The sequence below is a fragment of the Amphiura filiformis genome, chromosome 16, assembly GCF_039555335.1.
Source record: "Amphiura filiformis chromosome 16, Afil_fr2py, whole genome shotgun sequence".
In the NCBI taxonomy this organism is placed as follows: domain Eukaryota; kingdom Metazoa; phylum Echinodermata; class Ophiuroidea; order Amphilepidida; family Amphiuridae; genus Amphiura; species Amphiura filiformis.
Window position 1 is genome coordinate 21,231,986 of NC_092643.1, and position 16,300 is coordinate 21,248,285.

The 16,300-nt window shown below is 35.4% G+C and overlaps 1 protein-coding gene across 6 annotated transcripts in view; it reads left to right on the top strand.

Moving 5' to 3' along the window:
• Nucleotides 1–16,277, top strand: part of LOC140135721 (uncharacterized) — a 193,470-nt gene extending 177,193 nt beyond the window's left edge. For 5 of the 6 annotated variants that reach the window (XM_072157316.1, XM_072157319.1, XM_072157317.1 and 2 more), the window contains 7 exons: nt 826–888; nt 2,568–2,615; nt 5,441–5,482; nt 6,602–6,670; nt 7,895–7,951; nt 12,512–12,550; nt 15,266–16,277. In XM_072157316.1, coding sequence (XP_072013417.1) covers nt 826–888; nt 2,568–2,615; nt 5,441–5,482; nt 6,602–6,670; nt 7,895–7,951; nt 12,512–12,550; nt 15,266–16,152 — 1,205 coding nt within the window. In that variant the 3' untranslated portion in view covers nt 16,153–16,277. The remainder of the gene's footprint in view (nt 1–825; nt 889–2,567; nt 2,616–5,440; nt 5,483–6,601; nt 6,671–7,894; nt 7,952–12,511; nt 12,551–15,265) is intronic. The other variant, XM_072157318.1, reaches the window with a different exon arrangement.
• The last annotated feature ends 23 nt before the right edge of the window (nt 16,278–16,300 follow it).

Consider the following 16,300-nt stretch of genomic DNA (forward strand, 5'->3'; position numbering starts at 1 on the left):
AATCAGAGGCAATGTTAGATCAGCAGGTCAGGGGGTTAAATAGATACTGTTTAATATATTGATTTGCTTTTGATGTCCTGTACTTAGGTGTATATTTTTGTGTCACAATCAAAGATATAATGGTATTCTGCTTTTCACAATTATCATGAGATGTAAATTCCTGGGTATTAAAATTGTCTTGGAATGTGATGTGTATATTTGTGATAACTTTTGACATTACGACTTGCCTTGTCAAGTTTGCAAATGGAATGGTATATGTATATGTATATCGTGATGAATTAAAAATAATATAGAGGATGATTTATAGGCTGCAATGATATAGTTTACTACTTGGAGACAATAAATTATTATCTATTTGATTTGTGCAAAGATATGGTTTACTTGTTAGCGGTAATACATTATTATTATCGGAAAGCAATGCAATTTATAAAATAATAATGGTGCTAGTGTTATTTATATATAACTGTGCTTACATCACCCATGGTGGATAACATTTTTTGGTTAAATACCAGCCTAATAATGCAGTTCTAGTGTGAAATTTCTTGTGAATAAAACATAGTATACCCTTACTGGTTAATTTGTTACTACAGCGAAATGTGTTGTAATTGTTAACAAAAACTGTCTTAGTATACCTCTGTTGTTAATTGTTTCTAGTATAAATCTTGTTGTTAACAAAACTAAAGGTATACTATATGTTTAATGGTTTTAATTAAAATTGTTTCTGGAGTGATTTTCAATGTTAACACACACTAAATGTGACATATATTTCAGTATGTTACTCTATATAATGACTACTTTTATTATCAACTGTTTCCATTCCTCAAGTTCCACGAAGCAAATTATCTCAGAAGCAGAACTGCGGCAGTCTGTCTCCACGGCCTTTTGAGAGTAAGTCTAACTGACTGATATCATCTACTGCACAATTTTAAAGGACATAGAGAGATATTTGATATAAAATTTTACTGTTTTTTATTTTACTTAGAATTGAGCAATGAATATACTAGATCAATTTGATGATTTCATGTTAATCCTTTAGTAAATGTTATTTGGCCTATAAATGAATTGACAAAAATATGGGTTATTATAGACCTTTTTCCCTCTATCCCACAATGCACTATTCCAGGGGGGTATGACGTAGTTCATCAACCTCATAGATCGTGTGCATCCGATGGTCTTTGCCATACCTTTGCAATTATTTTGTCTTAATATGGGCATACTGATTCCATATATGCGGATTATCGTAAAGGCCATCGATGTTACTAATTATGCAATAATTGAATACACGAGTGATGCAGTTATGGAGCGATGCAGAACATCTGTGTAAGAGATTTTGTGTTCGTTTTATTTTCAACTCCGAAAAAAAAGTGAAACGGATGCCGGTAAAATATCACTGCGTGTCCCATCATCAGTTTTTCACCATTAGGTCTATAAAATGTATGCAAAGTTAGGTTTCAATAACAGGAAACTTTTTTGGGTGAATACACCATGTCCATAAGGCATAGAAATGTTGTTTTTTGCCCCCGAAAGGTATTAGTGACGGTGGCGCCATTATCATCATTATCGGGGATTCCTTTTTTTGTGATGAAGGCACCAGTCGAAATGTCCGTATTCCAGAATGTGATGAACATAACTCTGTACTCCCCCGGGAGATGATGTATTTTGTGACACTCATACCCCCCTGGAATAGTGCATGATGGGAAAGAGGGAAAAAGGTCTATAGGGGCCAAAAATGAGATCTATATTTAGGGGACATCCATGTGTGGTCCTGTATATAAACTGAGCTAAAAAAAAAACTTATAATTTTTTACAACGCGTGAATCACAAGGTCTTATCTTAAAATACTGTCAATCAAAATGAACCAAAATTACACACAGGATTACTTTAATACTCTACTCAAAACACATGTCAGTAACCAAGCAGTTGTCCAACTGACACAGCAGCAAAATGCACTGTCATGGGACAGCTTCCTGGACTTCCACCACTTTCACAGCCCAACATTTGGCACCCAGCACAAAAAATCTGTGAGAATGCACACAAGATCCTTGCACAGATGATAAAACGGTGTTGCTTTCTGCTTTTCATACACTTTTTTCATGAAACAGGGCTGGGCTGTGAATGTGTTCCAGGAAGCTGTTCCATGTCAGTGTATTTTGCTGCTGTGTCAGTTGGATAACTGCTTGGTTACTGACATGTGTTAAGAGTAGAGTATTGAAGTAAACCTGTGTGTAATTTTGGTAGAATTTGATTCCCAGGATTTCAAGATATGACCTTGTGAAAAATTATAAGTTTCTTTTTGAGCTCAGTTTATATTTGTTTAATTTGTTTTCTATTCAGTTTGTTTTTCCTAGCTGAATGATTTAAAAATAAGCTGCAATTTAAAATTAAAAGGACTGTGTGATACAGATCGATGTTTAAGTGTATCTAAAATGGCCTTGCAAAATCCCACTGTTTTGAAAATGATGATTAAAAAAAAAATTGTACATTGTAAAATACAAACTCATATAATAAAATGATCTGTTGACTGGGTATAAATGTATTTCTCGATGGATTGTTTTTATCTTGGTAAGGTCCATGGGCTCAACAAGAGTCGTCCGATTCATCATTTTCTCAGTGCAGTGAGTAAATGAATGGGTGTGCTGTGTGCATGTAAAAAGGGAATAGGCTTATATCAAATCATGTAGCCATTAATATTAGATGAAAATAGATTTGATTTAAGACAGAAAAGTTTGTTGGAAGTACGGCAGAGATAACGCCAATAATGGGTGTGCTGTGTGTATGTAATAGGCATCACAAAGTCTTTTGATATTAGATTGAAATAGATTTGAGTTAAGACAGAAAAGTTTGTTATAAGTACGGCATAGATGACACAGATATGATGGGTGTGCTGTGTGCATGTAATAGGCATCACAAAGTATTTTGATATTAAGTTGAAATGTAATTTTTGAGTTCCACTAAAGAGAAAAGTTAGTTTGAAGCATGACAGAGATTTATAGGACTGTGCTGAGATACTAGGTGTGCTGTGTGCATGTAATATGCATATATAAATTCAAAGTTTAGACTCTCTGGAATAGGAGTCATTACTCATTGTCTCATGCCAATAGGCAATCGTCAGATGACAGGATCGTGTCGTCTGACAATCGCCAATTGACGTGAAAGTCAGAGTAACAACTCCTATTCCAGAAGGTCTGAATTTTGATTTTTTACATGCTCTCCCATTTTTGGGATTGAGCACTTTGTTCAAAAGATATGTTATATATATATATGTATATATATTACAAAGTCATTCAATAATAGGATGAAATGGAAGGTGTTAGTTAATTTTAGTTAATTGTTGATCAATTAAACTCCATATTTGAATTGGATCTGAGTAGTGATATGTAATGCAGGTAAATCCATTAGATTACTTAACAACACCTACATACAACACATTTAATATGTGTCTCGTTTACAGATTTGTTCTATATGGATGCAGTATATTTTTGCATTTTAAACATTTTTACCTGGGCATGATAACTAACAATATTTTGCCAGTTTTCTTACTATCACTTTGTTAAACCTATATACTTCTTTATTTACCAGGGATATATATATGTTAATCAGGCCCTGGATGCTGGTCTCACATTCATGATGTCCATTTTATTTTGTCACTAATTAGTGACCTTAAGGGCTGGGGTATGAACGTTTGGACAGTATTTATTTTGGGACATCAGAGCACATCAGACATATCGAATTGCATTCTGAATACGAAGAATGTCATTCTGATATCAAATAATTTTGATTTTTGAAATTAGCAATTTAATACACATTTTAGGCTAATGGAACTCGATCATTTAGTTTCCTATTGACCGCCCGCATCACTTTTTCAATTTGACCAAAACTTTCATTATTTTCATAAAAAGTCAATTATCTGAACATTGAAATGGAAATAATCAAAATTGAAGCTCTCAAAATGTCTGACATCCCCTGCTGATCATAAATCAGCACTTTTTCTTAGTTGTAGGGGTAGAGGATGTAGTAAATAATGGAAATTAAAGGATTACCTCATCATGTTTCTAGTGATTACAAAAATTGCTAATTTCTTTTCATTTTATGAAAACAAATTACAATCTTTTCTCAATCTGTTGCAAAATGTCTGTAAAGATGATCTAAGCATTAATACCTGTTTTGAGATGGTCTTTCATCAACAATATATACTTTGGTACTGGTGGGGTACCTAAATTTGGAGAAAGCTGTTCATAAAATCATTGATTTTGTTGACATAATGGATAATGAAAAGAGACCGAATAATGAATAATGAAATAGCGACCTCGTCCTTTTTTTTAAACATCCAATCGGAAACTAATAATCGAGTTCCATTGGCCTTATGGCAAATCATTAAAAATTGATATTTTTGATATTTAACAGTACTTGAAGTAAACTTTATAAATCTGATGATTTATACTTAAAGTGTATGTAGGTGGGATGAAAAGCCGATGATCAATTGAAAATTTTGACCTTTCAGATTGAAGATATGGATTTTTTTCCCAAAACACCAAAAAAAATTAGGTCTTTTGGGAAAAAAATCCATATCTTCAATATGAAAGGTCAAAATTTTCAATTGACCGTCGGCTTTTCCTCCTGCTACATACACTTTAAGAATATATCATTAGATTTATATAATTTACTGAGGACTGTTATATATCAAAAATTTGAAAAAATATCACATTTTTATAATTTGTCATAAAATTTGTATTATATTGTGATTTTCAAAAAATGAAAATTATTTGATATCAGAAAGACATGCTTCGTATTCAGAATGCAATTTGATAGGTCCGAGGTGCTCTCATGTCCCACAAAAATACTGTCGAAACGCAATAATACGCTCATTTTAGATCCCTTAAGAGATCCCATAATATGGGCCTCAAATACTACTTTCAGGATGGGGGGGGGGCTAAATACCATAAATCCTATTTACTTCAAGCCACAAGCCTCAAAATAGCTTCTTCTCAGTGGCTAATTTCTATTAAACATCACCCCCGTAAATTAATTTTTGAGGGCTATTTTGAACGCTACCATAATAGGCTTACCGGGTGTTTAGTGAAAGTGGGTGCTTTGGAGGAATGGGGGCATGCATGGAATATCTGTGTGTGCAAATCAAGTCAGGGAAAGTTAACATTTCTTGGTATTATTTGGTAATTACCATGTCATAGGGACACTCTAGATTACCATTCTACTACTAATCTATCAGTATCCTGCTATGACCTCTTTCTATGCCTTGCACCGGGGTGTGTGTGTGTGTAGGGGGTGGTGTCTGTTGCATTATGCAAGTTTTTCTTGACTTTGATTTTGCTTCTATAATTATATTTCCATATCTATTGTTTTGTTGCTGTGTGCGTGTCTGCCTGCATTTCTTTACTTCATTTTCTTTGCTTCAACGTTCAATATTTCTTTCTTTACTCAGCTCCTTTTGCTCCTACTTCATCTCTATACGGTGACATAGCCAGTAAGTGTCGCTTAAATCTTTGTTTTCTTGCAACATACACATGTTATTTGCTCTTTTGATGTTTTTTTTAAAGATCTTTCTTTTTTTTTTTACTTCAAGAATTTGATACTTCAGCATTTTGATTAAACATACTCTTTACAAATTTGATACGTCTTCCATTTTTTTGTGCTTGTGTCTTTTACGGGATTTTTTTCTCCAATGGAACATAGCATTAGAGTGTGATTCATTTAATTTATGATTGATAGCTTTTTTGCAAGGTGGAATTATATTCATTTTATCCTGATTTCACATGAGAGGAACTACAGGGTGTATATTTAAATGCAACTTATGATGAAAATATATATTTGATGATAGGTTAGTGGAAAGAAGAATTTTGGTTTAGGAGTATCTTTCTCTAGTGGGCATAATTTAAATATTATTTTAATGTTTTGGAGAGAAGCATACTAATGCTCACAATATCTACCTCTCCCCTTAGCATTGGAAGTGCAACATGTCATAGGAAAATAAGTCCTGATTGTTAGGTGCCTGCCATACCAGACATCCATATATTGGACCCAAATACACCCAATGTAAATGAACTTGTTCGACATTAATCAAAATGTCTCCACCCGGACCCATGATGAACGGAATTATTCTTTTAGGTAGACCTCTGATGTTGCCACGCCGCTACGCACATCATTACTGCGCACTTCACATCTTTCAAATGCACAGTAACGATGTTCGCTAAGCGATGTGCACACTGTTGTGATGTCAAATGACGTCATATCATTTCTGCCCGCAAAGGCTTATGGGATTTACCAAAAAACTGAGTTGTTTGCAGGATTATGTATAAAGACTTAATTGATCTTGGGTTGAAAAATTTGAAATAGTATGAAATTAGGACCTGATTAGATGGGCCCTAATTGCAAATATGCTGTAAGCTTCATAGGGCTACATGTATGTCCATGAACGAAGCCCAAGTCTACATGTATAGCTAACCCTCCAGTGATATTCAGGCTAATTTTAACCTCTTAAATTGGTATTTGTCTTATTGTGGCTGGAAATGGTCAGTCCGTATTATTATTTGATATTACTTGCCTTGTATAAAACATGTATCCTGATTGGTGTTTACCTCATTAGGGTGGGCACATGTAGCCAATCCAAAGCCAGTTTACATAAGGAGACCATCATACATCATTCGTGATCCTCGTAAGTCAACCTGTGTGCTACTATGCATGAGTTTTGTGTGTGCATTTACAAATTGATTCCAACCTTGATGTTCGACTCGGGAATATGTTTGATCTTCAATGCCCAACAAAATGGGCAGTACATAGGGTTTTGTCATTAAACAAATGGTTGTATTTTGGTCGTTTCTCAGATACAATGTGTTGAAAATGTCAAGAATGTGACAGATACAGATTATATTCAAGTCTCTCTTTTTTTAGTAAAATCTTTGCAAAAATATTTCCATATGACCTTTATGTTATCATCATAACAGACTTGTAACAAGTCATGACCTCAAAACTCGACTTTTCATAAATTGTTTGTTTGTTTTATTTCTTCTTCAACCTGGGACACTCAATCAGTTGAAAACACATTTAATCATCTGTTCTTCCTTGAGGCCCAAGGAAATGAAATAACTCAACTCCAATCTTGAAATTTGCCCAGAAAGATTGTACAGTGACTCAAGTCATGTTTGACTTGACTCGACTTAAGCTATTGCTAGAAATGACTCGACTCGACCATACATTGACTAAATTCATTACAACTCTGTATTACAAGTGTATAAGAACCAGGACTATAATTATAGGTTAATAACTGCGCATTAGTTATTTGGAGGGCATTGTGAAAAATCTAAACATTTTGCCTTTGGAACCGAGGAATATTCCGAGGTCCAAAGCAAAATGTTTAGATTTTTCACAATGCCCGATATATAACTGAAGCAAAGTTATTAACCAATTCATAACCGTCACTTTTAACTCATCACTCAACCAAATCTCAAGATTTTATTCTCCGAAATTTGTTGAAATAAACAATTTTTATCAAAACTTATATTTCGCCCTTCAAAAGTCGAACAGGCTAAAACGGACTTACCAATTACAGCACTGCGCAATCACGCCATGCAAATATGGTAGTTGCGTGCTTGGCGTATAGAGTTCGGCGCAACAGATGCGCACTACGCGGAAGTCATTGTACCGCGTAAGCATACGCGGAGGTCATTGATGGATATCAATAGCCTCCGCGCCGGTACACCGCGGTGTGCGTAAATCATCTAACGACCAATTTGATTGGGACGCAAATATGGTGTAATACGCGGAGGTTATGAATACATACTAATAGTAGGCTTGTGATTTGGATTTTGAGTGAAGCTATCATATCAAAGGGGATTTCATAATGGATTGTATAATAATAAACTAACTTACTTCTGAACAGGTACAGGGAAAGAGATGACTCCGGATGGCAAGCCAGTGGAGCTCAAATCTAAGACTCGTGAGTGCATGGGTCATGTGTTTATGTCTTTATTCTTGTTTTATGTTAACTCTTTATTTTAAAAAAAAACACTACTAACTTAAACTTCTTGTTTAATGTTACTTGTAATATCATCTTTTCTGTGTGTTTAGTTTACCTTATGTTTTTTTTAATTTTAGGAAAGCACTACTAACTTTTATAATTTTATCTTTACATCCTGGTAGATGAACATCTAGATTACAGTTTATCAGATACCATGATATTTGTGACCATATCAATCATTTTCACCCCTTTTTTGGCAAAAGTTCTACAATGCTGAAGATTCCATTATAGAATTCTCATCAGGCCCGTAGCCAGAATTTTATTGTGGGTGTGCAGATTATCCAAATGCAGACATTTTCAAGAGAAATCATCATTCTGGCCAAAAAAGTACATCTTTATCTCCTGTGCAATTGATTTTTGGATCATAATTTTTAACAAATTTCATAGAAAGTTCATGATTTGGGGTATATTTATCACATTTTTAGACATTTTTGGCCTGGTTTTGCTTTTTTAAATACAGATGTGGGGGGGGGGGGTGTGCATTGCCCCACCACACACCCCTTTTTTTAAAACCCAAAATAATAATAATTGCATACTGCATAGAGTGTCTCCAGTTTTCTTCTCAGACAAACTTTTGGTTCGATCCAATCCAACATGATTCTGGACCTAGCAGTTATACCATATATACCCTTATCCTTGGTTAACGTTCTTGATTAAAATCAGAAATTTGTGAATATTTTTGTGTTCTCTAAATCTCTGAATGTCACTCTTTGCTGTGCCATGTTTTTAACATACTAACCAACTAACAAACCTCCTTTTGTCCATTTTTGTATGCCTACTATTACTCCTTTAAAGGACCATCATTATTTCATAAAAGGGGAATGAGGGTTGAAAGTTCAGATGGGCCTGGTGCTAGTTATTTTAACCATCGTAAGTATTTCTAGAAATTAACATTTATGTTATATATTTGGGAAGGTATTTTTACTTCATAAAAGGGACATGAGGGTTGAAAGTTCAGATGGGCCTGGTGCTAGTTATTTTAACCATCGTAAGTATTTCCTAGAACTTAACATTTCTGTTACCTTTTTGGGAAGGTGTTTTTATTTCATAAAAGGGGAATGAGGGTTGAAAGTTCAGATGGGCCTGGTGCTAGTTATTTTAACCAACGTACTGAATGGTCTATTGTTCTTATTGTGTCCGATTTGAGCGCTGACATATTGGAAAATGTTGCCAATCAATATTCATGAGAGTGTACATTCAACGTCCAATTTTCGAATTGGGTGACTTGTGCTTGGCAGGTGTAAAATACATCTGACTGGGCGTTTTAAATACGTGAACGCATAAAGGCATTGGCATCATCGAATGGCTGCCTGTAGTGCTGGTTAGTGTTAGGCCTATGGGGGGTGTGTGTGTGGGGGGGGCTGTGTTTAGTTTCTATAATAATTATTATAAGGCCTACATTTATTTGTCATTCATTTCTTTTCCTTTCTCTGTACTTGCTAAAGTATCACTCCCTCTTCTTATCTCCCTTCCCTTCTCCATCCCCTCTTACGTTTTGTCCCCTCTCATTCCTATCATTTTCCTCACCTTTCTATTTATTTACGTCTATTTATTTATTTCTCTTTATTTCTTCCTCTTTCTCTCTTCCTCCTGTCCCCTCTCATTCTTCATATCCCTCCTTCAACCTCATCCCTCCCAAGACCTCTCACAGAAGAGCTGCCCCCCCCTTCAGTACGCCACTGATTATGACATTCTTCTTCTTAAAATAAAATAAAATAAAATCTCAATTTGTAAAACAACTTTTATATAGGCCTATACCGGTATACTTATTATATGTTACATGTATACGTAGCTCCCGGGACGTAGCTATTTAATACCATTATAGACATGGCTGCCATGATGTGTAATCATTCAGCAGGCGCATTCAATTTATTTAAATGAAGCACCTAATGTCAGTGGGGTGACAACGAACTATGCATTGGCGGCTAATGTGTGCCTTTTGTGCTTACGGCTACTCAATCACACCCTTGGGTTTATGTATAACAATAGGTACTTTTCATTCCATTAAGCGCTTTCACGCGACTTGCATTTGATCACTTATTGACAGTAGCCTGCTAGGTAAAGCGTTAATACACTGTCGGGTCAGCTTACCGATTTAATGGTGGAAGCCCTTTGTCCCAAACAAAAGGTACCTTTCGATGAATAGCTTGTCAGATTTCAAATCGGCACAAGGTTTCAATGCGTTACGTAATCTATTTCCTCTCCATCTTATAATAGCTCCATGATTTTAACCATCGTAAGTATTTCTAGAAATTAACATTTATGTTATATATTTGGGAAGGTATTTTTATTTCATAAAAGAGGCACGAGGGTCGAAAGTTTAGGTGGGCCTGGGGCTAGTTATTTTAACCGTTTTAAATATTTTTAGACATTAACTTCTATTTTATAAATTTGGTGAAGTTGTTTGTGCACAATACAAGAATTTGGGAAAGAATATCATTTATTTTATTTTAAATGAAACACTGTTAAAATGTAGCAAATTTGTGAGGTTTATACAATAGTTTTAATGATGGGAAGTTCACCTTGTGCACAGAATATAAACTGGTATATTTTTAATTGTTTTGAAGAGATGTGATAGTATATTACCTCACATGCCAAATTTGGAAAGGAATTTAAGATGAAATGTAAAATTAGGTATTTACTCCATAAAATTAGAAATAAAAAAGTATGTAGTATTATAGGTAATGGTGAATCAAACAGATCCGATCATTTCTCATCCAAAAATAGCTTCAATTTCATAAAATGACCGTTCTTTCCATTTATGATACAAACAAAAAGCCCATTATTATTACCAATTGAAATCTAATTAATCCATATTTGATATATAAATGCAATTCATGGGACTCCAGTGTACGGATACCATCTGGATGATGATGTTTTCTTAGAACCTCTTGATGCAGATGTCGGCCATACTTCCAAATTTTGTGAGTGTCTAACATTATGCTAACTTGATTTGTTCACTTTTCGGGGTTTATGATTTTGGTAAAATGTCACAACTATGCAAATGAGGTACTGCCATTTATATCTGTCTAGTTCTGACATGCCAGTTATGAGTTACTCCAGTTGCATATATAATCTCATTTGAATCTCATTTGCATATCATTTGAATCTCATTTGCATATCATTTGAATATCATTTGAATCTCATTTGAATCTCATTTGAATCTCATTTGAATCTCATTTGCATTTTTATGACATTTTAGCAAAACCAGAACCTACTTTTTCCTTTCATATTAATTACCCTGCACTTCTTTTAAATATTTCTTAGTTTATTTTATTCTAGTTGTGAAATGAGCATTGGTCTATTCCAGTTGAAATTCATACACCCCCTATGGAAGACACAATGTTAATGTTTCACACAGAGAGTGTTAATTTCAAATAGGGTTATCTGAATGGGTGACTCCTTTTGAAACTTATACTCCCTGTGTCGGTGATTATGATCATGTCTTCCATATGAGGATGGATGGATTTTGACTGGAATGGCCCATTGTGTAGAATCTAGTATGTTTACCATTTCTGTTTTGTGCTCCAATTGTATATGAATAAGGCCTACTGTTTTTAACTTGCTTGTATTGTGTCTCGAAGTGTATTAGTGGTTACTACTATCTTGTAGATTTTGTTTTTAACTGTGGTTCCATTTTAAATCTGAAACAATGTCAAAATGCAATTGCACTTTTGTGGTATCCAGTTTTTTGATAAAATATTGTGTTTACTTCATAGATTTAGTTTAACTAGTTTGTTACATTTTGACTGGAGCACAAAAATGCTAACTACACGGACTGCCTAGAGACAAAAGGGTTAACTGCCTTAATTTATCCCCCTGGACACTATTGGTCATCTAACAGCATTTCTGATTGGTTGATAACTTGAAATGCTCATTTCAATTGCCAATTATGACTAGGCTTTAAAATGTATATCCCCCTGGACACTATTGGTCATCTAACAGCATTTCTGATTGGTTGATAACTTGAAATGCTCATTTCAATCACCAATTATGACTAGGCTTTAAACTGTTTATGGTCAAACTTGCATTTGCAGATGACCCTCCTTGATTGGTTCAAAATTGGACACAATATTCATTTTGGCCAATCGGCGGTAGTTCTCAAGGTTAGCAGTTAACCCTTTTTCAAACAGCCCGTGTTTTTGTCCTTTTTGTGCTCCAAATAGTCAATAATACCATATCCTTCTTATGATTTGGAAGGAGGATAGACTTAACAATAACAGTTGCCACTCTTGAGAGTTTTGGGAAAGGTGTATGGGATATGATTATGGTCAGGATAAGAAATCAAGTAAGCAGAAGTGAAAGGGTCATGAGTAAGGTTTATAAGTTTAAGTTTTGATCAAATTCATAGTAGGATTGTGGGTGGCTTTTCTATTCTAAAGTTTCCTCTTTAGTGGTATTCAGTTTAAGTCTAATTCTGTTCAAAATTGATTATGATTTTGATATTCTAATATCATGATGATAATAATTTGCATGTAGATGAAGAAGCAGATGGCTCTGATTTATATGGGGATGAAAGTAAGTTGTATTGATTTGCTAATCCCTACGAACTGTACATAGAAAAGTGTATTTATAAATGCACTTGCTGTGTTGCAGTGACGTTGCACTATTAAAATGTTGTTTAAAGTTTAAACATCCCTGTTTAATGGGTGAACTGCACAACCAGGTATATAAACAGGTTGTTTGAGAATTTGAAACAAACTGGTTTATTTAAACTGTTGTTCAGTTCTCCCATTAAACAGTGTTGTTTAAACTTTTAAACAGTATTTTAACAGTGTGATGAACAGTATATCTTGAGTGAAGTAGTAGGTGTGAAATGTTTGGGTTTGTCCAAAATCTGAAATTAGTAAATGGAAGAGGGGAGGGATGAAGAAGTAGGGACAAACCAAAAACTTATACATCAATAATACTTAGTCAATTCATTGGCTTTAAAATTGGGACATATTTGATGCAAAGTACACATTGGGCTATTCCATTTAAAATCCACAGAGGGAGTATGAATTTCTAATGGAATTAACACATTAGCAGCTCAAATATAGCTGCCTAATGTGCTTATTCCATTTGAAATTCATATTCCCCCTATGGCAGATGCTTCCAAAATCTTCCACAGGGGTAGTGTGGATTTTAAATGGAATAGCTCATTTTGGACAAAAACTTAGATCATATAAAAGTGTGATTTTGAACAGACTACAAAAAATGATGTATGTGAATGATTAATTGGAAATAAATCAATCTAATTAACAACTGGACTCACTTTTATTGGAGTGCCTACCATATCACACCTTATCCTAGGTGCATCTTCAGGAAGACTGATGTTCTGGTGGCAGTTGGTCATTGTATGTTGCAAGAGGTTGTTGATTTTGAATTCAACAACTCTTCCTATACCTTTGTACAGGAGCCAACCGTTGTTAAACCGTGATGAACCCACACTTTTACTGTAGCGTATACGCGAACGCGAGCGAGACTACGCGTTACGTGAGAGCGCGTAAAATTTGTCATGCCTGGAACCTTTGTGCGTATGCCAGTTTACAAGTTGAATTCAGTATTTTTCAGGTAGCGGCTAAACATTGCCGTTTTATTCTGTAGTTTTATTGCTGATATCAAAAGAGAAATCATCGAAGTTTTTGTAAGGCTGAGTGGCAATGATTAACTGACATTCCTCGTAAAATAATCGTGAATTATACGATATTTAGCTTCTTTTCGTTGTTGAAAGGATTCAAACATGTTTCACCGTTGTTCATCACCGTTTAACAACTCTGTCCGGCGGCGTCTGCGTGGTTTACTTCGCTCAAGTAAACCACGCAGACGACGCTGTCGCATCGTTGTTAAACGGTGAACAACGGTGAAACATGATTGAATCCCTAATTCAACTTCTCAGGAATGGGCTATTCCATTTAAAATCTACACTGCCCCTGTGGAAGATTTAGCTAAAGTCTTCCACGTAGGGATTATAAGTTCCAAATAGAATAGACAATTGGGTAATTTCAATATGAAATACTCACTCCAGTTGTGAATGAGCCATAATACAGGGGGAGAATGGGTTTCAAAATGATTAACTCTGACCAATTGTATTTGAAAAACATACTCCCCTTGTGGAAGATATTTCCAGAATCTTCCACAGGGGTAGTGTGGATTTTAAATGGAATAGCCCAATGTTTTTCAGTACAGAATGGTAGGTAATGACTAATTACTGCCAGATCATCAGTCAACTTAGGATAAGGTGATATACTGTAGCCTTTCCAATAAAAGTGAGACCAGTTGATTAGAATTACTTATTTCCAATTAATTTATATTGCTACCTGGATGAATGACAACCTTCCCCATTTTATATGAATGATGTGAGGAACTTTTTGCAACTCTTTGCAAGTCTTGCTTTATTTAGGAAATAAATAGGCTATTTTTACAATCTCTGGAAACAAAATTTTGAGGAACTTCAAAGTGAACTGTTGTGAGATTTGCTTTATACAATGTTTTCAATATAAATTTGTCAGATGTAGGGCCCACAACTTATAAGTTCCCCCCCCCCCAAATACTTTTTAAAATAAATTGAAAAATATTTGACAAAATGCACACCTGTTAAAAAGGTATGGGTAGCCTTATTTGTTTTACACATATGGACACCTGTTAAAAAGGTATGGGTAGCCTTATTTGTTTTACACATATGGACCAAATTATAGTGTCACACATCATTGCGTTCAGTCACAATGGTTCATTATGTGTTAAAAGTTGCATCTGAGTCCATACGAGTCAACTCTCAAACAATACCATAGGCCAGGTCTATTCATGTGTTTGTTAAAGAAAACCTGACTGCTATGGACTTGGGTGTGACTTTTAATACAGCCTCTTTTCTTACACAATTAGCCATTATGAAGAAGACATGACCATCTTCTTCCACACAGAGAAAGTAAATTTCAAATGGGATGACCTGAATGGGCAACTCCATTTGAAATCTACACCCCCTGTGTGAGAGATTAGTGTTGTGTCTTCCATAAGGGATGTATGGATTTCAACTTGAGCGGCCCAATGTATCACAGGCTGCTACAATATCTTCAAAATCAAGCAACTATAATTACATAGAGTAATAGGATAGAGTTAAACAGGGAACATTAGCATGGTTACATGGAATATTTGATGTTTGCATGGTTTGACGAATGAGGTTGACGTGAACTGGGAAAACGAGTTGATAAGATTTGTGTATTGACTTTGGTTGATTTTGTATTACTGTTTCAACAGACGCTAAGCGTTTACTAGGGGACCAGAAAGATGTGAAAGCTAAGACACAGGATAGACCATGGAAGACAAAGCTGGCACAAAGAATGGAGGAAGAGAAGAAAAGAGAGGAGGCAAAGAAAGCAAAGCTGAAGGAGATGGAAGAGATGAGAAAGGCTAAAGAGCAAGAAAGGGCTAGACAGTTTAAGAAGGATATGGGCTCCTTGAGTTCCAGGTTTGAAGGCAAAGAGGGTGACAAGTCTGGAGGATCTAAAGGTACTGGTGACAAGGCAACGGATGCTGCTCCTCTTAGGAAGAAGACCTCGGATGAAGACAGCCCATGGAGAAAGAAGTTGATGGAAAAGCTGGAAGAGGATAAAAGAAAAACTGAAGAGAGAAGGAAGAAACAACAAGCTAGATTGGAGGAGGAAAGGAAGAAAAGAGAGGAAGAACGTAAACGAGATGAAGAGAGAAGGAAAGAGGAGAGAGGGAAAAAGAAGAAATGGAATGAACTGGTCCAGTCTCGATTGGAAGAGGAGCAAAAGAAGGCAGAACAAGAACAGAAGAAGAAACAAGAGTTGAAGAAGAAAGCAGAACCAAAGGTTGAGGAGAAGTTGAGTGAAAATAAAACGGAAGAACTGAAGCCATGGGAAAAACGCCTGGCTGCCCGACTGGAGAAGGAACGTCAACTAGAAGAAGAAAAGAAAAAGAAGGAAGAGGCAGAAAAAATGTTACGTGATGCCAAAATTCTTGAAAAACTTGCTGAAACAGGAGAAGAGTTGAAACCATGGCAGAAAAGACTCGCCGCCAGACTCGCAGAACAGCAAAAAGAAGCAGATGCAAAAAAAGAAAGTAGAAGAGAAGAAAGCAGGAAAGAAAGAAGAGAAGAAGGTGGAAGAGAAAAAGGTTGAAGAGAAGAAAGAAGAACTTAAACCTTGGCAAAAACGTATCAATGAGAAATTAGCGGAAGAGAAGAGGAAAGCAGAGGAGCTGAAGAAGAAAGAGGAAGAACTAAAGAAGAAGGAAGAAGAACTGAAACGAAAAGAGGCCCAACAGAAG